The 16,794-nt window shown below is 43.3% G+C and overlaps 1 protein-coding gene across 1 annotated transcript in view; it reads right to left on the reverse strand.

Moving 5' to 3' along the window:
* Positions 1-15,687, reverse strand: part of HGF (hepatocyte growth factor) — a 71,906-nt gene extending 56,219 nt beyond the window's left edge. Inside the window, exons 1-2 of the mRNA XM_074952664.1 lie at positions 15,477-15,687; positions 2,893-3,058 (exon numbers count right to left, since the gene is read on the reverse strand). Of these exons, the coding sequence (XP_074808765.1) occupies positions 2,893-3,058; positions 15,477-15,552 (242 nt within the window). The 5' untranslated portion in view covers positions 15,553-15,687. The remainder of the gene's footprint in view (positions 1-2,892; positions 3,059-15,476) is intronic.
* Between the last annotated feature and the right edge of the window lie 1,107 nt (positions 15,688-16,794).

Genomic DNA, 16,794 nt, shown 5'->3' on the forward strand with positions numbered 1-16,794 from the left:
CTACTGACTCCCACTATTTCTGCAGCCTTATTAATAGACTTTTTAAATCTTTGACTCCTTCCTAAAATACCCCATTTCGTAGTGCCCCAAACCACTGTCTCTTTGCAAGATTTCATTGCCTTTTTCAAAGAAAAAATATTACAAGATAAGATGCAATCTCCTTCCCCTTCATCTTCTCCCCCGTCACCACCACCAACGTTTCTCATCCCTTCTCTAACCACTCTACCTGTTCTTTGGACTCCAACCCCTCCAAACTGCTAACCTTCATCCCTCTGCCCCTTCCTCAGCCTCTCTTCTGCCCAGTTCTCCTAAATATGTCATATCTGATCTCCTCTTTTCTCACAAAATTTCAACTATTGATCCCCATCTGCCTCTCCAAATATATTCTCATTTCCCTTCTTCTCTTCACTTCTAAACTCACTGAATGCATCATTTACAGCCATTTCCTTGAGTTCCTCCTCCAGCTCCATCTTGGATATCTTCTAGTCTAGCTTTTGCCCTCTCCACACAAAGGATTCTAACAATCTTTTCCTGATCACATTCTCAGGGCTGTTACACTCCCCAAAATTATTATTATTGTTATTATTATTATTATTACTATTATTATTGGAACTGACAGTGAACCAAAAAGTAAATTAGTCTCACAGCTTGACCAGACAGTTTTATCTTATGTACATAGTCATTTAGATTTTCTGATTGTCACACTCTAGCACAATGCTGAGGATTGGGCTCCCAACTCTAAAGGGGAAAATTATAATTATATTTATTTCTAAATATTTATTTTTCACTGGCATTAAAGAAATCATGTCGCCCTCTGTGCACTTTATATCAATGCTTAGGGCCAAATGCTATATCAATTGACTTACGGCCAAAACCAAGACATACCAATTGAGGGCCCTGGATACATAAAATCAGTCCAGTTAATGCTGGATGAGAGGGCTGGTTTCTGGGAGCCTAGGCAAGAACCGTGCATTTTCCGACAGTGCATAGAGCTGTGCATAATGGAAATCTCTGACTGACACTGTGGAGGGGGAGTTTGGTGGCAGCTAGGGAAGCAGTAGATGCAGGGCCTGTGGATCCATGATTAGGCATATCTGCGATTCATTCTAGCTCATGAAGCAAGCAAACATCAGAAGCGGGACAGTGCTGCCACTCTGCCAGCTGGACGCAGGATTCCTCCCATCCTCCACTCCTCCCAAGCCCTTGTATATCTCCCCAGTATGCAGCCTTTTTACTCATGCTGTGCACAGAGCAAAGGATTTGCCTCTGAATGAATGCAACAGCCACAGTCGTGATGGAAAATCCTTCACAAATGAGAAAGTAATGAAAAAATATGAGCAGTTCTAGATTATTTTTCATAATGGATTAAAATAACACACATGTATTAACCTACTTTCAGGACACAACAGCCAGAGCAGCCACAACTCATGAATGCTTGAAGCAATTTTCCTGAGCAGATGTAGGAATTTAGCATTATTCAAAGTCTGGCAGAGTTCAGAAATAATTTTTATATTATGAAACCTAAGTAATTTTATTGTGGGCCCCATTTCTGCACTCCTTCAGCTCAGCTCAATGGGCAGGATCCCATGCTGTCTTGAATCTTATGTATGATCTGATCCAGTTCCCACTGAAGACAATGGGAGTTATGACTCTTACTTCAGTGGGAACAGAATTAAGCCCAAAGTCACTTACACCATGTGAAAAGTGAGTGTCAGTTGGGTGCAACATGCTACCTACCATTCTCATCAGGAAGCATTTTACACCCCCTGGCACTCATTTTTCACAGGTGTACACAAGGAGCAAGGCAGTGGGGCGGGGGAAAGGATCAGACCTAATGAACTTAGGGGCCAGAACTTGCACCACTGTTGATGACTTTCGTGGGAGAAGGACCAGGCTCTATGTGAGCATCTGAAGAAGTGCATTTTTTTACCCATGAAAGTTTATGCCCAAATAAATCTGTTAGTCTTTAAGGCGCCACCAGACTCTTTGTTGTTTCTGCAAGGGAGTTCTCTAAATAAAGCATCTGATCCTGGTCCCATTTGTAGTCAATAGTAAAACTTCCACTGCCGTCAGTGTTGGTGGATCCCATTTTCCAGAACAGGAGTTATCTGCATCTCTCCTCTGCAATCATTTTCTTTCATTTGTAGTCACAGCCATAGATTAACACAGGCCAGAGGGAAAATTCAGGTCCAGTGCATAGTGGGCAAAATAGTGTGTTTTATTCCAAAAGAGAGTATAGATCAAGCATTACAATAGGCAGGGAAGCAATCAGCAGCATGATGTGTTGAAAAAAAGACAGCAGGCACCTCAGGATATTTATCACTTTGAGTTTTCCATTTGTAATTATTATGGAGCCCAAAATGTTTGATCCGATTGTACCAGAGATTCTATGTATATGCCAATGAACTTCAGCCATGCACTTAACTGTGTTCCATGTGTGGAATTCCCACTGAAGTCAACATAAGTAACATGTAAAGAATGAAGGCAGGATATGGCTTAAACTAGTGCTGCACCATTGCAGCTGTAATAACCATTTTATAAGCAATGGAGAAATTGAGAAAACTCAGACACTCATCTTTAACAAAAACAAATCTAAAACAAGCCATCCACATCTTAATTTGAGCACATTTCTTCAGATCTAGTGTGCAAAAAAAAAAATTACAGATTGCACTGGTAAAGAAATCAGAACAACTCCTCCAATTTCACGTTAAGGGTTTGAGAAGACCAGAGAATCTCTGATCATGAAGAGCAAGATCACAGCTGTCAAAGCACAAACTTCAGGATATACACTCTATCCAAGATGGCAGTCCCACTGATGTCAATGTAAGTGGTGTGCATGGCTAGAGGTCACTTTAATAATGAAACAAAAATATCAAAGATGTAATAACTTACTTGCAAGGGAACGGAAAACCTTTATTTCTGCTGCATCTCTTGGCACATTGTTCTGTCGTGTTTAACAGCTTGGTTTTTCCCACTAGTGATAGGTCTGATTTAATTAGCATAGTCTCGCCTGTCTTTTTGAAGTCATGGAGAGCATTTCTCCTTTTCCCTTTGCCCTCTGTGGAAGAACCCAATAAAATAAAAGAAAAGACAGACCTTTAAGGAGATCAGCCAAGATAATGATTTTACTTGACAATATATAAAGTTTATTAAGAAACCAAACCCACATCAGCCCCCGTAGCATGGAGGGGGAAATATCACTTGCAGTCATTGATCTGCATTCGTTCAAACATAGAGATCTTTTAAAAATACAGCAGATAATTTCAGATAAACAATTGTATAAGATATTAGTCTACAAAACCAGAAAAGAGTCGGTGCCAGGAGTACATCACCTTATATTTCATGCTTTACTTTCCTATTTCTCCTTTTGTACTTTTTTTCTCTCCTCTCTACAAGTTGCAGCAATGCATGTTACAAAAGATGCTCAGCAGCAATTAGATTAGAAAAGAGGTTCTCCAGAGCCTGTTAATTTTTGCAAATATAGGCCTGATTCATCATTACCTTGCACCATGTGTAGGTTATTTGTGCCAGTGCAAGGTGAGTTTAAAATACTACTGGGTCAGGATGGTAGCGTTTTACATTCATTGTGCAATGGTGTAAATGATTACACAAGAGGCAGGACAGCAGAGAATCAGGCCCCATGTCTCAGAACAGACTTCCACCAACTACAGGAGGGTTCCCAGGAGCCCCTGATTAAAAGTCCACCATCCCGTTATATGGAAGGCTATGATGAGTTCACTCCTTCACTGGATGCTGCTCAGTCAACCATCCAAGAGACGAATTACCCCTTGGGCTCCTCAAAATAGTTTGAAGAGGGTTGGGTTGGTTTGTTTTTGCATTTAGATCAGATTTCACCAAGCTTCAGGTATTAAAAACAGAATTCTCAGAGAGAGGGCAACCCTCCTGCAACAAATCCCTCCAGAACCTTCACACTGCCATCTCCCTCTCATTTCAAACTGCACAAGTTGAACAATGGACTATAGCTACATATATAATATATTCATTTATTTTTCAGGGAGAAATTACAATCATTGCCAGGAATGGGCAGGTTAATATAGACTTCTTTTACCGATGGTGCTGATTACACTCCTGGGTTGTTGTTATTATGTGAAAAAGCTTTTGTTTAAAATGAAAATATTAATAGATTCCCTAGTTCCGCACTTCTTTTTCTGTAGCCCCTGTATTCAAAGGGCACAGAATTAATCACATGCTAAGGGGGAAAATTTATGGAGAGCCCCTTGTTAAAATATCCACAGTGCATCACTGGTACCTATTTTCCCTTTATTGTGTAAAATCAGGCAGCTGAAATGAAGTTGCCTTTTCCACAATACTGATTCTAAAGTCAGTGCACTGCAACACACATTGAAGTCTCATGTGCCAGAACTACCACAGGAAAGTGATCCTTTTAAACAAAAGGTGGTAAAATGTTGAAAACGCATATCTTATAAGATTTCTTTATTATTGCTGAATTAGTTAAATAGCGCCTGAGCCAAGATCTCTATGACAAATGAAGGTGAGAATCCATTCAGTAATATCAAAGTATTTCTTTCCGGTTTCTGCTGATAACATTTCCCATCCACCGATAAGTGTCATAATCATAAATCCATATGATAATAGGTTCTTAAACTGTCACTAGCTAGCATGAGAGAGCTAGATAAAAAAGTGAAGTAGCTTAGCTCAGCCTCAAAGTAATGGAACATTGTTTTGTTTTGTTTTCTAAATGAACAGTTGTCCAAAGAGGATTAAGAGTTTGATCCAGCAATTTCAAACAACCTGATTTACTTTAGATCTGAAACAACTACACTCTGTGGCCCTGATTGCAATCCAAGAGGAAAGGATCAAATAAATCCTTTGTGTAACTCCATTACAGCTAACAGAGCTATACCAGAGATGAATTTTAACCATGAATGCTTATAATTCTAGTAATAAAAAAAAACAGAAATAGTTAAATGAGAGCATGAACTTTTACTTTAAAAATAATAAAACAGAGTCATTGCATAATCTTAAACAATTCTCAAGAAATGTTCTCTATGAGATTAGGGCCTCTCAAACGTTGGGCTGTAATCAGTAAATGATGTACGGCATGTAGGATGGCCACTGTTGCATCTCCAGAAAACAGGACATCCCCTCAGTTGCCCCACCTGCCAGCATGATTTCGCACACACTGTGTGTGCAAGCCACACCAGAGAGGACAGAGTGTCATGCTCTGTAAAATGGTGTCTTCTGTGAGTGATAGCCGATAAAACCACTTCCAGTTTTATGTCAGTACTCGATGTGGACAAACCATACAAAAACAGGACTGTCCATCTTAAAACTGAATGAATGGCTTGCCTAGCCACATGTAATTACAATTCATCCTTACTCTCTAAACTCTGAGTAACCAAAACTCCTGGTTAACTGAGAACGGCTTATTTCCCTGTATTGCCTATACTGAAGAATGTTTTTTATTGAGCAAGTCAAAAATTTATAACATGAGTAGCACTGAAGATCCACAACTCTGAAGGTGAATTTTGTAGGAGCAGTGCTACGTAGCTCAGCAGAAATGTAACCATGCAGAGCTTAGATACCTCATAAGTAAGGCCCTACTTGAATTGAGGGATGATTGTTAAAAAAATTGCAGCTGAGTTGCGGACAAGTCATGCAAAATTATGCAAAAGTAATAATTTATTATTTGCAGTAATAAAGTCCATTATTACTTTCCCGTGATTTTCTCGTCGGCCACCCAGAGCTGAGAGCGGAGGCTTCTGCTGTCGGCCAGCAGGGGCTGAGAGCGGGGAGTTTCTGCTCTCAGCCCTGGGGTGGCCAGGGCTCCCACTGTCAGTCCCATACATGGCGAGGCTCCTGTTGTCAAAACTGCAGTAGAAGCGTAATATTGCGGAATGCTCAAATTCCGCAATATCGTAAGTTAAGTAGGCAGCTTCAGTCTTCTACAGTTTACCTTCACTAGCAAACAAGATGTTGGGTTTTGGTCTGGTTTTGATTTTTTGTTTGTTTATTTAAACAAGATAACTATCTCCTGTCAGTCCTCTTCTTGTATAATCCAGGTGTAAACAAGGCAACCTCAACAAAATGGTAGTTTTACTTCAATGTAGCTTATGGAGGTAAACCCAGGGGGCAGAGAAGGACCTATGGATTACCTTGACCATCTACAGGAACATAAAGCTACCTTGTCTACATTAGGATTTTACAATAAAATAGCTCTCTCTTTGTAAAAACATTTTAAAAACACTTTTTTTTTCTACTGTAGACACAGCCATACAGTACACAGCCACAGAGTAACTTCAGACTGTAGAGCAGAACTGAAGCTCTCCAGCAACCTCCATTTAGTCAAATCTCCAGTTTTTGCTGAGTTTTCATATATCCTCCCAGGTTTCCATAAAATGAGGGTTCATGATTCTACTAGGGAATGTTGCCAATGCTTACGACTTTATTTCTTCCAAGTTGTAATGAAGAGATACTGCAGAGGGTAAAATCCTCCACACTGCTACATGCGGCAAGGCAATAGATACTGGAGATCTAGAACACATTTCCACCAATAGCAAACTAGACCAAGTCATTCAAAAATGTCAAGAATATTTTGATCCATACAAGAATGTCACTTGGGAAAGGCACATTCTCACTACAAGACACCAGCTGCCAGGTGAGATCATTGATCATTATGTGAATGATAACGATCACAGACACAAGTAATCAAACTAAGTTACCTGACTTTGAACAGTTAACAGATGGACTAATTAGAGAGTAAATTATTTGTGGTATTACTGATAATCAGTGCGAAGTAGGATTAAGAAAAGAACTTACCTTTGCAAAGAACAGTAATTAAATGGCTAATGTAAACTATGCTTCCCAAATGAATTGAGAAGCAACCAATGAAAGGACAGAACTGCATCTAATTAAAAATGTTCACTGAGGCACAGAGGCAGAATAAACAAATGGAAAAGATTATACTTGTTTGGAATAAATGTGAAAACAACCAGAGTATATAATGCAAAGTGTCCAACAAAAGAGCAAGCATTCTGCAAGAGAATGCCACGAATTGCAAAAGAAATACAAAGGCAAAATACGTTAACAAATATACAGCTGAAGGAGAAAGCCATATGGTGATGATGTAGAAACAGAGTTTCCTGATTAGGTCTCAATAACATTTACAGTGCAAGTGTAATCCACACACCTCCTGATGTGGTGTTCTGTCCCATCTAGTGGCACCAAGACCACTTAGAGAGAGAGATTAATGAGTTTGCTCAAGCCTCAGCTAACAGGCAGCTGGCTTTTAGCTCTTGTGGTAGAGGCTCATGAACTAAGCTCCAGAGGTTCCCAGTTTGATCCCGCCGACGCAAGATTTTGTATAATCTTGTTGGTGTTACGCAAGATTATGCAAAAGACCAGTTTCTGACAAAAGAAATAGATGACCAAACATAGATTTCAAAATAGACACTGGAGCTGAGTGCAGTATATACAGTGACAGCACTCTGTTAAAATAAAAAGCATGTTTGATAATGCACACAAAATGAGCCAATGTGGCAAAGCCGCACTGGCCTGTTTATATAAGAAGAGATAGCAGTCACTAAAGTTTGAAACTATGCAACACAAATACCATATTTGCGTTGAAGAACAGTCTGCAAATACAGATGATCAAATGAGTAGTCTACTAGTCTACAAAACAAGACGCAAAATATATTCTTAAAGAATTCAATGAGGTTTTTAAATGGACTAGAATCTACTAGGATATACATCCTGAGTATATCATATATTGATACAGGTTCCAGCCTGCCACCACAAATACATATAGAACGTAAAAGCTAAATTTGACCAGACAGCAAAATTAGACATTATTGAAAGAATTCTGACAACAACCGATTGGGTTAACAACATAGTCATGATAAAATCAAACATGTTAAAGATTTGTGCAGAGTCAAAAATTTTTAACAGTGTCATCAAACATGGTTTGAGAAGGTCATTCCTGGACTACTAAATTCAGGACTGTTCAGTTTTGGATGTAAGCCACAGTTTCTGGCAGACCCAGATCAATGGAGAAAGTATAATAATTAGCCTTTTCTACATCCCTTTTGGTAGATATGTTTAAGTGACTTCCCTTTAGAATTGCTTCAGCACTAGAGCCATCCCAGAGCTTTGAGTATATGGATGAAATGAATAATTGCCCATGAATGCTGGTTTGGGTCAAAAATGATCAGCACAAAGAGAAGTTGCATAATGTTCTGCAATATGCCAAAGAAAAAAAAACTTTAAATCAAATATGAAAAAATGCCAGATTGGGTTCAGTGAGATTAGTTATGTAAGACACCAGCTTGGTGAAAAAAGCATTTGCCTAGACCCAAGAAAATGGAGACAATTGTACAAGGAGGCCATACAGAGATTCATCCCTAGCTTGTCTTAATGTCTACACTAAGAAATTAGGTCGATTTTATAGAAGTCGATTTTTAGAATTCGATTTTATACAGTCGATTGCGTATGTCCACACTAAGCGCATTAAGTCGGCAGAGTGCATCCTCACTACCATGGCTAGCATCAACTTATGGAGTGGTGCACTGTAGGTAGCTATCCCACAGTTCCCAGAGTCTCCACCACCCATTGGAATTCTGGGTTAAGCTCCCAATGCCTGATGGGGCAAAAACATTGTCGCGGGTGGTTTTGGGTACATGTCGTCAGTCGCCCCTCCCTCTGTGAAAGCAACAGCAGACAATCGTTTCACGCCTTTTTTCCTGGGTTACCGGTGCAGACACCATACCATGGCAAGCATGGAGCCGCTCAGCTCACTGTCACCGCTTCTGTTGTGGCCAAGTCTACTGTGGGGGCTGCTGTGATCCAAGAAGCCAATGCAATCATCAACGTTCTGTTATCAAGGGTAGTGGCTCTGGGAAATGTGCGGGCCTTTTTAGATTTTAGGTATATCATATTCCTGTCCTTTGTCACTCATGAGGAAGTCTTGCAGCCGTACATTCCAGTCCGGTCAGTGCTGTAACACCCCATAGCACTTCTGTGGTTGACACATGTAACAGCTCCAGGGCTCTTGCTCTTTTCCCTTGGCTGAGGTACCTTGCCCTACCAGGACCTCCAAGCATTCGACACAGAAGCATCTGCAGCAGCTGGCATTGCTACACAGCAGCAGCTCCTGGGTGCCTTCACACCAGACGGTGCAGTAGGACTGCTAGCCGTCCTCATCCATGGTGTATGGCTCCACCGCTTCCACTGCAACTCTGCTCTCCTGCGAGCTGGAAGCTTCTGCCTCAGGCTGCTCTCCCAGCCGGTAGCACCGCGCGGTTGCATCTACCCCAGCCTACCCCTTGCTCCCATGGCTCATGAAGCCTGGACAGTAGTAAGGAGCAGTTCAACCACAGGCTGAGCAAGAGTGCAGAATGGTGATAGCATGTGCCTTTGGACGTTTAACAGCTCACTGGTGCTGTTGGTCAGACCTCAGCTCAACCAACATTCCCATTGTTATTGCTGCTTGCTGTGTGCTCCATAGTATCTGTGAGAGTAAGGGGGAGATGTTTATGACGGGATGGGCAAATTGCCTGGCGTCCAGTTTTGAGCAGCCAGACACCAGGGCGATTAGAAAATCACAGCAAGGTGCTCTGCACATCAGAGAGGCTTTGAAAACTAGTTTCATGACTGGCCAGGCTTCGGTGTGACAGTTGTGTGTGTTTGTCCTTGATGCAAACCCGCCCCCTTTGTTGATTTTAATTCCCTGTAAGCCAAACACCCTCCCCACTTCGAAATAAAGTAACTGTTGTTTTGAAACCATGCATTCTTTCTTTATTCATTACAAAAAAATGAGATAACGGACAAGGTAGCCCGGGTGGGGTGGAGGAGGAGGGAAGGACAAGGCCACATTGCTTATTGTAGCCACACTAAAAATCAAACTGTTTGAATGACAGCCTTCTGTTGCTTGGGCCGTCCTCTGGAGTGGAGTGTCTGAGTACCGGAGCCTCCCCCACCCCACGTTCTTGGGCATCTGGGTGAGGAAGCTATAGAACATGGGGAGGAGGATAGGCGGTTATACAGTGGATGCAGCGGAGGTCTGTGCTCTTGTTGGCTTTCCTGCAGCTCCAACAGATGCTTCATTATGTCCGTTTGCTCCCCCAACAGATGCTTCATCGTGTCCGTTTGCTCCCACGTTAGCCTCAGCATCGCGTCCTGCCTCCGCTCTTTGAGCTCACTTAATTCTTTCCTGGCCTCTGCCACTGAATGCCTCCACGCATTAAGCTGTGCCCTATCAGTGCGGGAGGACTCCATGAGCTCGGAAAACATGTAATCGCAAGTGTGTTTTTTTCACCTTCTAATCTGCAATAAGCTCAGGGACAGAGATGATAGGGGGAGTGTAGAAACATTCTACGCTCTACAATTCTGGGGGGACTGCATGGTCACCTGTGCTGCTGAGTTCACCATGCTGATCAAACAGGAAATGAAATTCAAAAGTTCCTGGGGCTTTTCCTGTGTACCTGGCTAGTTCATTGGAGTTCAAAGTGCTGTCCAGAGTGGTCACAATGGAGCACTCTGGGATAGCTCCCAGAGGCCAATACCATTGATTTCGTCCACACTACGCCAAATTCGACCCAGCAAGGTTGATTTTAGTGCTACTCCCCTCGTCGGGGACGAGTACAGAAGTCGATTTTAAGAGCCCTTTAGATCGACAGAACGGGGTCGGTTGTGTGGACAAACTCATTTTTAAATCGACCTAATGCAGCTAAATTCGACCTAACCCCATAGTGTAGACCAGGCCATAGTTAAGTGCTTCCCATAGAATGCTGCTTGAAGACAATACAGAATGGCACTGGAATAATTTTAATTTCCAAAGCTTTCTCTTGGCAAAAAAAGGTGCTGACAAAGCATAGGTGCTTCTGTAACAACAATCTGGAAAAAACAAACATATATGTTTTGTCCTTATTTTTGTGCTTTACAGTTGCTTTTGAGACAGTGGGAGAAAGGAGGGAGATTGTTTTTTGTTTATTGTTCATTACTATTTTTTTATTTTACCAGTGACTCCTTCCTACAACAGGTACCCCAGTAGCAGGCACCAGGATTAACCTTTTATTAGAAACCTGACTTTCAAATTCAGTAAGCCCTGTCTTCACAACTCATCTGTACACAGTACCAAAGTCCATTAGACTGAAAATAATGGTAACAGCCAATAATGTGTTCTAAAGTCAGATGGTATATACATAGAAGGGCTGTCCTTAGCCTCGCACTGTAAAATGAGTCTTTTCTTTTGAGATCTGTAGCCCTTCAAAGCACTGTATTTACCACAGAAATAAATCCCCACCATGTCACACTACCGTCCACAGTGAAAGCCACCATCTTTACAAGCATTTGGTGTCTCTTTCACCTCCAGCAGTGTGTTGTGTACATCCTTCCGGAAGAGGAGCTTGGTGGTTGCTGGGTATGCAAGGCAATGGCAAACGGTGCAAGGAAGCCCACCTCCCCCATTCTAGAATCCCTGCATACTGGGCAGCCACGGAGTGGTTGGGGAGCAGAGCCACTGCTCCATGCTAGCACTGGCCTTCCCGAGATGAGGTGGGGGTGAAAACAGGGAACTTGACCCACCCCTTTTCATGCTTTCTAGAAGACTTGCTCAGTGAGTGCAGACAGTGTGTGCTGCTTCCATTTAGAAGATGGCAAAGCTGTCGCTGTAATGCGTTCTTCCTGAGTGATCCAGGAGGAATTCCAGCTATGTCGGTCCTCTGGATGTTGCTACTGCAGAGTAGCCCCCATCGTGAATGCTGGGGGAGAAGTACAAGTCTCTAAACCCACCCTTACAAACAAAATTGTAAAACTCCTCTGCAGGGTCCAGGGAGAATGCCATTAAATTGACTGCTCTCCAACTATGGTACGACAGGCCCTTGCCTCTTGATTTCCAATCCTGTATCGTCCCTGCAAAGCCATCCTTCCTCTCCTTCACAAGGTTTAGAAGGACATAAATTGCATGTAATACTCAGAAAAAAAAAAGACTCGGAGGAAAGATGTCATCCTCTGGAGAGAGAATGCACATTTCCCTCCCAACTCTGGCCGCAGTTAAAGTATTATCTTAATGAGAGATAAGCTTCTCCACTAAGAGGCTTTTCTTTCTTTGACTTCAGAGCACATTTTTCCAGTTTGTATGCAACATCCTAATCTCAAGTCTTTTTATTCTATTTTTCTCTGGTTATGTTGCTCACAAAAATGGCATTAATGGAAACAAAAAATCTGTTAAGTAGGGTAAATGCATGAGAGCAAAACAAGAAGCCATTGGCACACTGTGCCAAATGGATTCCATTAACCAGAAGGAATACAGTCTTCAAACTGGCAGAGTTTTGCATTGCTGATGGCATATTATATAATGATTATTCACAAGTAGGGAGTGAAAAGAATAAATTACATTAGATTTGTAAAATACATGCAGTTATGCAAGCCACACGGACACACAACACTCCTGTGGCTACCAATATTTTTATAAAGCATTTTTAGTTAAAAAAACAAAATGTTCTCCCACATCTTGCATTACACCTGCACCTCATATTCTTTTAATCTCATGTGACCTACAGAAAATGCTGAGAAACTTGGTTTTAAGAAAAATGCTAGATTAAAGACCTCTTCATGGGAAAATTTGATGCATTTTTATAAATCTTTCATTCCCAATTTTACATGTACTAATTTGTGTTCCATAAAAATGGGGGTCATTTTAGTTCAACAGCTTTTATTGAGCTAAGCAGTCTGTTTTTTAACAGAGTAAAAGACGTACTGACTGGGAATACTGGGATGTTATTAAGAATGTCTAAATAGGCTGAATATCAGGGAGGAAAAAAGTTCCTCAGGAAAGTTATTAGCTTATAGACTAGTCTCTCAGTGTAAATGATAGATACCTACAGAATACTGCCAACGGAGAACAGCTGGCTAGTAAGAACTTTACATATTTATCTCATTCATCTGTTCTTATCTTATTATTTATATATTTAAAAAGAATCAGACCTCTCATAATGGACATAGCTGGCTCACATCAACACATTCTCAGTATTGTATTCTTCACTCTCTCTCTCTTTCCCACTGACATATCCTGACTTCTGAGTGCTGCAAGTCAGAGACTCTTGTGTTCATACAGAACCTAGTATGTTGGACCGCCAAAGTTTAATTTGGGCTTATAGGTACCACCATAATACAAATAATACATAATACAAATAAACCTTATAGCTTGACACATTTAACATCAACAGAATAGGGACATTCATATATTAGCAGGGAGGTTGATCTGAAGATATAAGAAGTCTCCTCTATCTCTAAGCTCTAATACACAAGTCAAAAAGAAACTCTTCAGAAATGAAGCTAACGCATCTAATATTTTTTTCAGAGTGTACAGGGCCTCTTAAAAATCCCCAGTAAAATAAAAACCTCAATGGAGAAATTATTCAAGGAGAAGTCTTAGTATATGAAAAAAACAATATATTTTTAAAAAATTAATGGCACAATTTTCCCTCATGTATCTTGTTCTCACAGGAATTTAAAGTTTGGCCTTTTTGATGAAACTGATGCTCTTCTTGAAAATAGGAATTAAAAAAGCAAAACAAACAGAGTCAAGGCTCCGAGCTGTCCAATAGTGGTGAGTGGCATGACTCATCTTCTTTGTCCAATAGGATGGATACAACATTAAAGTGAGGGCAGAGGGGGTTGGAAGGGGGGTGAAAACGGAGAGATGTTGCTGAGACATGGAAAGGTCACCATTTTTCAAAGAGGGTGCAACTCAATGGCATGGAAACTATGAGGCACATGCAGGAGGGAAATAGTACAAAGAAGTGTACTAACATGGGCCTATAACTAGAATACCTGCTGAGCAAGCCCTACAACACTGAAATCAATGGAAGTAAAAGGCACACAGCACTTCTCGTGAAATGTTCAGCACCTTGCAGAATTAGGCTCTTATCTTAGAAGAATATGACAGGATCAATTGAAGGTGATACCAACAGCGTATTTGTGACTTGCACATTCAAAACACAAAATAATCAGTTATTTGTGCAATTCATTATCACTTTTTCGTTTTTAAGAAGGCATTGGATCCCTCCTGGAGATATATCCGAGGATCACAGAATCGAGCCCCAGGTCTGGGCAGCCAGCGAGTTCTTGAGATTATCTATATTTAGACAGGGGGTTCCCTGTGTAAACTCTGCTTACCAACTACAAACTTTTGGGAAACTGCAGCTGCTTCCTCCAAGACACCACAGTGCAACTGCAGTCTACAAAGTAGCTATTTGTTCATTATGCCTTCAGAACCCGTCCCACAACTCCATGCTCTCTATGTGTGTCTTTGCTGGACCTCTTCATTGTTTATCTGCCCTTCTGCTCTCTGCAGATATATTGCCCACTTTGCTGGCAGATCTTCTCCCTGAGTTGCATGTTAGCTTTTCTTTCTGTCTGTCTAGCAGAGTAGCAGTCTGTCTTTTACTGCTTTGGGGAAGGAAGGAAGGAAGGAAGGAAGGAAGGAAGGAAAGGTTTGTGGAAATCTTTGTAAAACATTTTTCCTCAAGTGCCTCACCGAAGAGCCAATAGGAATGCAAAGCCAGTCCCTGCGCTATCAAAAGGAGCACTTCAGGAAATAAATTCAACTAGACAGCTTCCAAGAATTGATTGCTTATTATTGTTCACTCCTAGCACCTTCCACACCCCCAGTTTAATCAGGAACTGAATTGAGATACTAATGAAATTAGAATTAATTCACGCGTAGAAATAGCATATTCCTGCTGCTGAATGTGCAGGAAGACATGCCTGCTATTTGGACAGTGACTCCAAACCACATACTATCATATGTTTTGGATGTTCGTTATCTCACAGTTATTTAATCTATTACTGTGCAATAAAGTACAGATGTTTCTTCTTGCCCTGATAACAGCTGAGAGTTCCAAGAAGCAATCATGAAATATTCTCTACCATTTTTAGTTCATCCAGCTCCCTGTCTGTCCTGAGACACCCCTAAATGTGGGGATGAGTGAGAAGGTGATGGTAGCTCAGAAGCCCAGAGCTAAACCGCACATACAGGCTGTTCGTGCAAAGAATATACACAGAAATACACAAACACAATGAAAAATCATTGGCACAGATAGTATAATATTTCATACACTACTGCCTTTCACACAAAAGATCCCTAGTGCTCAGAAACTATTCTCCAGGAGAAAGGATAAGATCCATTCTCCCTCCTTCAGTGCAATGTGCCTGCAGCTTTAAACTTGCCAGAGCAGAAGGCTTGTTTCACTAGAAGTGACACTTGGTTTACAACTCACCATTTCTGTTCTGCAGCCATCCGGGAAGGAGTAGGTAGGTGTGTTTGTTTTACTGAGGTAAGGATGGTGGGGGTGAAGATTTTTCGACTTTCTCTGTATCATTTCCCAAAGGTTTGTAAATAGTGCACATTTCCACCCACCATAATAAATGGGAAAAGGAAAGAAAAGGACGCAGAAAAGAGAGATCGCTGGCAAAAAGTGAGACAAAAAACTAACCTGCCAAAGGGATGGTGATGGGAAGCAGCAGCAGCAGATGGAGCAGCAGGACCGGCAGGAGTTTGTTGGCCCACATGCTGCCGCTGGGCTGCCCCAGCAGCTCGCAGGGAGGAGGAGAGGAGATGGCTCGTGGAAGGACCCCTGTGCACAGTCGGTCACTAGAGGAGGCTGAGTGAGCCGCGCTGCTTTTTATTGCGATGATCTAAGTTTGTTGTGTGATTAACTGGAAAGATCTGAGTCCCAACTCCCTCTTACGGTAAGAGATTGTTTAACAACATCCCCTCTGCCTCCTCTCCCCCTCCCCTGCACCCAGCAGCAGCTGCCTCCTTCCCTCCCCCCAGCCAGCCAGCAGGCAGCTCCTGCGGCAGAGGGGTGCAGGGCGCCCAGGGGAGCTGCATCGCCCGCTGCAGGGGGGCTGGCAGGGCGCTCACCAAGGGCGGGGAGCCCGGGGACAGCGCCGCGCTCCAGGGTCCTGACCCGGCTCGACTCACTGGGAGCTTTGCCTGTCTTCAGCGGCCCGGGTCCCAGGACCGGCCTGGAGCGCGCGGCAAAGGCCGGACTGGGGCCCGCGGAGTGTTACATGGGAACCTAGGTCTGCCCCAAAGCGGTGTGTGGGCAGCAGCCGGGCTCCCCTGCCGAACCAGCAGCCGCCACGCTTCACCCGGACCCTCCCCACATCCCCTGCCTCACCTGCGACCAGACCCCTCCCCCCTCCCTTCTCGCACCAACAGCCGGACCCCCCCCCGCTTCCCATCTCACCTGCAGCCAGACCCCCCCCGTATCCCCTGCCTCACCTGCGACCAGACCCTCCCCCTCCCTTCTCGCGCCAACAGCCGGACCCTCCCCCCGCCCCATCTCACCTGCAGCCAGACCCCCCCCACCCATATCCCCTGCCTCACCTGCGACAGACCCCTCCCCCTCCCTTCTCGCGCCAACAGCCGGACCCGCCCCCATCCCATCTCACCTGCAGCCAGACCCCCACACACACATCCCCTGCCTCACCTGCGACCAGACCCCTCCCCCCTCCCTTCTCGCACCAACAGCCGGACCCTCCCCCCGTCCCATCTCACCTGCAGCCAGACCACCCCCCCGTATCCCCTGCCTCACCTGCGACCAGACCCCTCCCCCTCCCCTGTCGCACCAACAGCCGGACCCCCCCCGGCTTCCCATCTCACCTGCAGCCAGACCCACACACACACATCCCCTGCCTCACCTGCGACCAGACCCCTCCCCCCTCCCTTGTCGCACGAACAGTCGGACCCCCCTCCCGCTTCCCATCTCAGCTGCAGCCAGACCCCCCCCACATACATCCCCTGCC

The sequence above is a fragment of the Natator depressus genome, chromosome 1 (assembly GCF_965152275.1).
Source record: "Natator depressus isolate rNatDep1 chromosome 1, rNatDep2.hap1, whole genome shotgun sequence".
Classification (NCBI taxonomy): Eukaryota; Metazoa; Chordata; order Testudines; family Cheloniidae; genus Natator; species Natator depressus.